The sequence below is a fragment of the Agrilus planipennis genome, unplaced genomic scaffold, assembly GCF_000699045.2.
Source record: "Agrilus planipennis isolate EAB-ADULT unplaced genomic scaffold, Apla_2.0 scaffold49, whole genome shotgun sequence".
Taxonomy (NCBI): domain Eukaryota; kingdom Metazoa; phylum Arthropoda; class Insecta; order Coleoptera; family Buprestidae; genus Agrilus; species Agrilus planipennis.
In genome coordinates this window covers 1,393,953-1,399,975 of record NW_020438913.1, presented here as the reverse complement: position 1 = coordinate 1,399,975, position 6,023 = coordinate 1,393,953, and the positions used below count along the sequence as shown (strand labels likewise).

General features: G+C 34.6%; 1 protein-coding gene across 1 annotated transcript in view; it reads left to right on the top strand.

Annotated features, from left to right (window-relative positions):
• The first annotated feature begins 1,300 nt into the window (after positions 1–1,300).
• Positions 1,301–6,023, top strand: part of LOC108733439 (prosaposin) — a 13,126-nt gene continuing 8,403 nt past the window's right edge. Inside the window, exons 1-10 of the mRNA XM_025973515.1 lie at positions 1,301–1,551; positions 1,758–1,854; positions 2,388–2,535; positions 2,854–3,180; positions 4,201–4,400; positions 4,461–4,725; positions 4,834–5,091; positions 5,145–5,429; positions 5,491–5,719; positions 5,772–5,917. Of these exons, the coding sequence (XP_025829300.1) occupies positions 1,509–1,551; positions 1,758–1,854; positions 2,388–2,535; positions 2,854–3,180; positions 4,201–4,400; positions 4,461–4,725; positions 4,834–5,091; positions 5,145–5,429; positions 5,491–5,719; positions 5,772–5,917 (1,998 nt within the window). The 5' untranslated portion in view covers positions 1,301–1,508. The remainder of the gene's footprint in view (positions 1,552–1,757; positions 1,855–2,387; positions 2,536–2,853; positions 3,181–4,200; positions 4,401–4,460; positions 4,726–4,833; positions 5,092–5,144; positions 5,430–5,490; positions 5,720–5,771; positions 5,918–6,023) is intronic.

The window sequence follows — 6,023 nt, the reverse complement described above, 5'->3', positions numbered from 1 at the left end:
CACTCGCAGAACCGATTTCTACAGTTGACTTTTAATAAGAAATTTGCATTGAGGAATGCAAGGATCATGCAGATGTGATTTTTTTGAGACGAGTATTTCGCGAATACCCATGTTCATGAGTAGTGGCATAACTAGCAATTGCCGCCCGATTTTTTTTGCAAAAAAGTATCAGATACTAAAGTGGAAAAATTACATAAACAAAATAATTGAAAAATCTCTTCTTCGTAAAACGGGAAAATAGGGATCTAATGTAACAAATTGTTAAGACTGCTGTTGTTTTAAGCGGTGCCGGTGATGCGCGGTAGTTAAGGGCAAAGGTACAAAAGGGGCGTAATGGTAATACCGTTGAGAAATGAACAATATATCACCCGATGTGAATTATATGAAGTTGGGCCGGCCAGTACACAAAGGCCTTTATTGTAATGGAAATGTGTACGAACATACACACACACAATTACAAATACATAGAACTGATAACTCCAGCACATGAGTTACATATACATAGAGAGAATCTTTCCATTGTCCGACAATGCTCCAACGTTTGGGATTAGAGGTGTTATAACTTTCAGACCATTGTTCCCCACATCCATTTTCATGGTAATTTACTGCTTGTTATTCAGTTTTATATGTGTGGTTACCATCGATTCTATGACGTATGACTAGATTAAGAATATGACCAATAAACTTGTTAAAAATGACGAAAAGCGAAAGAGTGGTTAATAAGATTAAACCTGATCTTTGGTATCTAAACATGGGTTTATTATTAGTTTTAACCCTGCATTAAGACATCATTTATTAGTACCTACTTTATTTTTAACTTTTTTGTTATTATTTTTTAATAATTATACTTAAAAACGAAGATAACGTAAGAATATACTTAAATTTTTTAAAAACACCGATTTTCTGTTTAAAATATGTATAATACACCTCGTATATACCTCCACATCTAGTTTTCTGTATCTCTCGCGTATACTTAAAATTAGGTTTACTTTTTCTTAAATAGGTGGCGCCTCATGTTCCTGTCATGATTAAAATAATTTTGTGCAGCAGCAAACACCAACAATTTTGTATGATTATTAGGTAATTTATGACTTATACTTATAACCAATAAGACTTAATTTATAAGACTGATTAATTAATTGAATAAGCGGGTAGCAGGTTACAGTGATATTCCAGAAAGCATGAAATAAAGCTGGATTTTTCAGGTTTAAGTTTAGCCAGTGATCAGGAGATGGCACAACACGTTCCTTTAATCATTAAATTAATTAATATACTGCGCTACTACAGCATAGTGGCCAGTGGTGTGACACTTTAAGTTATAAATATTATTTGTTTGGTGTTGTCATCCTTCAAACGTTCGTCTCTTTTTGTAACTAATTAAATATAAAGTAATTAACAATTACTAAGATAAGAAGTTGTGAGTGTTCAGTCGTTCAGTACAGAGTTTCTAAGTGTCTTGCTAGTGCTTGAACCATCGAAGAAAAATTTAAAAAGCATAATTAATCAAGATGAAGGCTTTTGTCTTCATCTCAGCTACTGTTTTATTATCAGGTAAATCATGGAAAAGTTGTTACGTTAAATTTTTCTGAATCATCAAAATTAAACTTTGTTACTGATGACTGCATATATTCTACATTGTTTATACTTATTTACTGCGCCATTGTTTTATTTTAAGAAATTTTTGTTTCTGAAGTTTTATTTCTGAAGTTTATCGTATTAGAAAACGAAATATTTTTATATAATATACATTTTTTTAGTTTTAGCTGTAACAAATGCAGATCCTGAACCCCTACCTAGGCTTTTGGGTGCTAAACAGTGTACTTGGGGCCCATCTTATTGGTGCAGCAACATAACGTATGCCTAATTAATCTTATTAATTTAATAAACAATTAGTGTTGTTCTATTATTTCACATTTAAAATTTGTATTTGTTCATTGGTTTATCAAATTCCAGTGGCTTTGTATCAAGAAGCCCTTTGACCTTTAAAAGTAAATAGTTATTTGATAATGATATCTTTAATAGAACTTATTTAAATTGCCTTTGAAGATATTTCACCATCTTTATAGATTTCTGAAGCTCCACTATCTATAATGCCTGCTAAGAATAATTTAATATACTTGAATCTTAATCATAGGAATTTAAAAATAATTCTATTATTTTCTTGTTGTAAGGATATTTTAAAGCCAAGGTTGAATTAAAATGAGTTTTTTGCTTGATAAAAAAATATTTTACATTCAAAGTTAGCTACGTATCTTTTATTTATGAATATAAAAACATTTGCATAATTACGTTATTAATTTTCGTTTAATACTTAATGTATTGGATTGATTAAATTAATAATTAAAACGACTGATAAAATAAGGTAAGACGAGCGACAATTTTTATAGAAATGCAGCTGGCTGTAGAGCTGTTAAACACTGCATTCAAACAGTTTGGGTACACAAGAAGTTACCCCCGGATCATAGCAGTGTTTGTCAAACATGTTTGGATATGGTCAAACAAGCCAGAGATCAGTTACTAAGCAATATGACAGAAGTAAGCAGCTACTACATATTGTATTTATTGTAATAATTTAATCTTATCGATTTTTTTTCTTTTATCGTAAATCCGGTAGTCAAAAGTTTATGGTAGGTACTGTATCTTCAGCGCTCACTTTGAGAACCACTGAGTTAATGTACAGTGGTTACCATAAAAAATGTTATATTCCTACTATTCCATTTTATTATGCAAGTTCTCTATTTAAAATAATGAAGAGTTACAAACTTTCTTCTTATCATAAAATGATTAATATCTAGGTTTAATTAAATCAAATTTTGGAGTCAGAAAGGCATTGTCGGTATGTTTTGTGTTTAGAGCGAAATCAAAGAGGTTTTTGAAGGTTCTTGCAATCTTATACCTGTCGAAATCGTTGCAAAAGAATGTAGAAATCTTGTGGACCAGTTCATACCCGAACTGGTTGACACCCTCGCTTCCCAAATGGATCCTCAGGTAGTTTGTCATGTGTCTGGTCTATGTAATAACGAAAGGGTAACAAAACTCTTGGCCGAAGCCCAACTGCAATCAACAGCAAGGCCTACTACGAACATGGACAGTTGCAGTGCATGTCAAACTGTTTTACATTTGGTCGAAGAAAAATTCAAGAAATCTAGTAGAGACCAGGTGTTGCAAGGCATGCTTAAGGTGGGTAAACTGTTAAAAACAATCGTCGTATTAGTCTCATTAAACGCATTTGTTTAACAAATAAGCAATTAACAAGCAGTGATTCATAAGGCAATTAGAAACAGTTTTTATACGTACATTTGCGTATGTGTTTTTGTGATTCACAACGTAATGAATTGTTTGTAACAATTTATTTTATTCTCATCTAAATTAATGGCGAAAAATATTGCTTACAAATTTTTTGCTGAAATTTTCTTAAATATTTTCGGCAGATAGTCGGATAATACGTTCCAATTCTGATGCCACTGTTACTGATAAGTGATAACATAAGGTCATCATTTTATGTTTTTCTAATTTGGCATTATTTACGTTTTAAATAATCGTTTGGTTCGTCCATTGACATTAAAAGGCAATCACGATTGGATGAATGCGTATGGGTAATGAAAAACAGTATAATTTGAGATGTTGATCTACTCGATCGGATCAAATTTAATGGACAAAATCGAAAAAAGAAACGGAAATTAATCTTTTTTATCTTTTAAATTCATATCTCCGTTGTAATTATAGTTATAGCGCTGGGATTTCGTGTAATGGGTGCAATTTGTTTTCTTTATATCTGAGAAAATAAGGCGCTGCTGGATAGTTTTTCCATAAAGGCGATTGGCTTTTTCGTTCGTTGTTACAACGAATTTCAATGATTTTAATTTTGCAAACAGATTTTAAAAGTAGAAATCAACGCTTATTATTATCACTATCATCATCATTAGTATTTACTATTATGACTATTACTATTCGTAGTAAATCGTTTGAAGTCCAACCGCTCGAATTTTTTTTGCTTGGACCGGTTAACTGTATCTCATCCGAACCTGTTGAAGATTTTCAGTATTAATTAATAATGAGAATCTTAAGAGGTCATGAAATAGAAATCTCATATTAGGAGAAAAATGTAACACTTTATTTTTCATTATTTTCTGCATGACCGCCACCCCCCACCCCAGCGTACATAAAACTGAATTTAAAATATCATACGGGTTTGCGTAGGTTTGTGGTAGAATGAGCAGTTTGTCGGACGCTTGCAGCAACATTATATTGACCTATTTCAACGAAATATACAGTCACTTGTTAGAAAACTTGGGTTCTAACGAATTCTGCATAGTGACTGGAGAGTGCAGTGGTCAATTCCATCAGCACACTTCCATTCAAGTGACCCCTCTGTCTAGTGTTGGAATCGTTGACGTTAGGTAAACGAACTGGACAACGTAAAATACGTTTTTGTCTGCAACTTTGATTTATTTTGTTAGCGAAAGAGATGATCTGCCATGCGACCTTTGTCGTCAATTAGTCGGTCATTTTCGTGATGTTATTGTTGCTAACACAACCGAAGATGAATTTCAGAAAGTTTTAGTAGGAATTTGTAATCAGACGAAGAGTTTTGCCCCCGAATGCAGATCAATCGTTGACGAATATTACCCGGAAATTTATAAATTCCTAAGCGACGAAATCAATAGTACTGTCGTGTGTGGCTTGATAGGGATCTGCCCTGGTCCCGATCTGGGCGAAAACGATGTAAGTTATAGATAGCGAATTTGTTAATGTATGTTACGTGAATCGAATAAATCGGTTGTACTTTTTGGCCTGAAGATGCCAAGTGTTTTTTCTTTGTTGCTTAAACAGGATACGCCAATTATACCACTACTTCCCGTTCAAACTGTGATCAAATTACAAAGTAACAAAAGAGGGTCAGTTTCCTTGACCAGAGGGGGTTCTAGTGTTAGGATTGTCAATCCCGAGTTGACCCCAGAGTCAGCTCAATTGCCCATCGAAAGACTTATGCCCCAAACTCTCACAATGATCGGTAACACACAACTCTGCACCTTCTGTGAATACTTCTTGCATTACGTTCAGAAAGCAATTACCGATCCCAAGGATGAGGTATACTTTTGGATATTTGTTTTATATCTTTTTTACGACCTTAATAATTTAAGGACGAAATCAAGAGAGTGGTTGGTAAAGCTTGTGATCGTTTGCCCAACTCTGTTAACGAAACGTGTTGGGAATTTATTAACACGTACGGAGACGCATTCGTTGCCCTTTTGGCTCAGGAGATCGATCCTTCAGTTATCTGCCCACTTTTGAGCGTTTGCAAGGCCGAAGATTCTCGTGATGTTGACGTTTTCATCAAAGACAATAAGGGCGACAAACCCAACTGTCCGTTATGTCTCTTTGCCGTTACCAAACTCGAAGAAATCGTCAAAGAGAACAAAACTGAGGTGAGACAGTGCTACGGGGATTTAGAAACGGTCTAGACGGGAACTGTTTGTCTTTTTTCAGAAGGAAATAAGGGAGGAATTAACCAAATTGTGTTCGCACCTGTCTAAACAGCTTAGAGAAGAATGTGATACGTTTGTTACTGCTTACGCTGACCATATTGTGGACGCCGTCCTGGCCAATCTGACTCCTCAAGAAGTTTGCGTTTATATTAAGCTTTGCTCTGATACAAGAACTTACAACGGGATCCATCTGGAACCGAGAGTGGATAGCCCATTTGGCGGTGAAATCCGTGAGTATTCCGAAATTTCGGGAAACGATACGGCGACTAATTTTCTTTTTAGTTACCAATGAAATTCCGGATCACACAGCAAACGGGAAGACCCTAATAAGTCCCTCTATGTCCAAACAGTATTCGTCGTTGGGTTGCGTTGTTTGCGAATTCGTTATTGCCCAACTTGAAAATGTTCTAAGCGACAACAGTACAGATGTAAATAATTAATTATTTAATAAAATAATTCGAAGTGGTCTGTATTCTGTCGAAACTGCCAGACGCGGATCGCGATTTCGATCTTTTTGGATCTCATCAGCGCGTC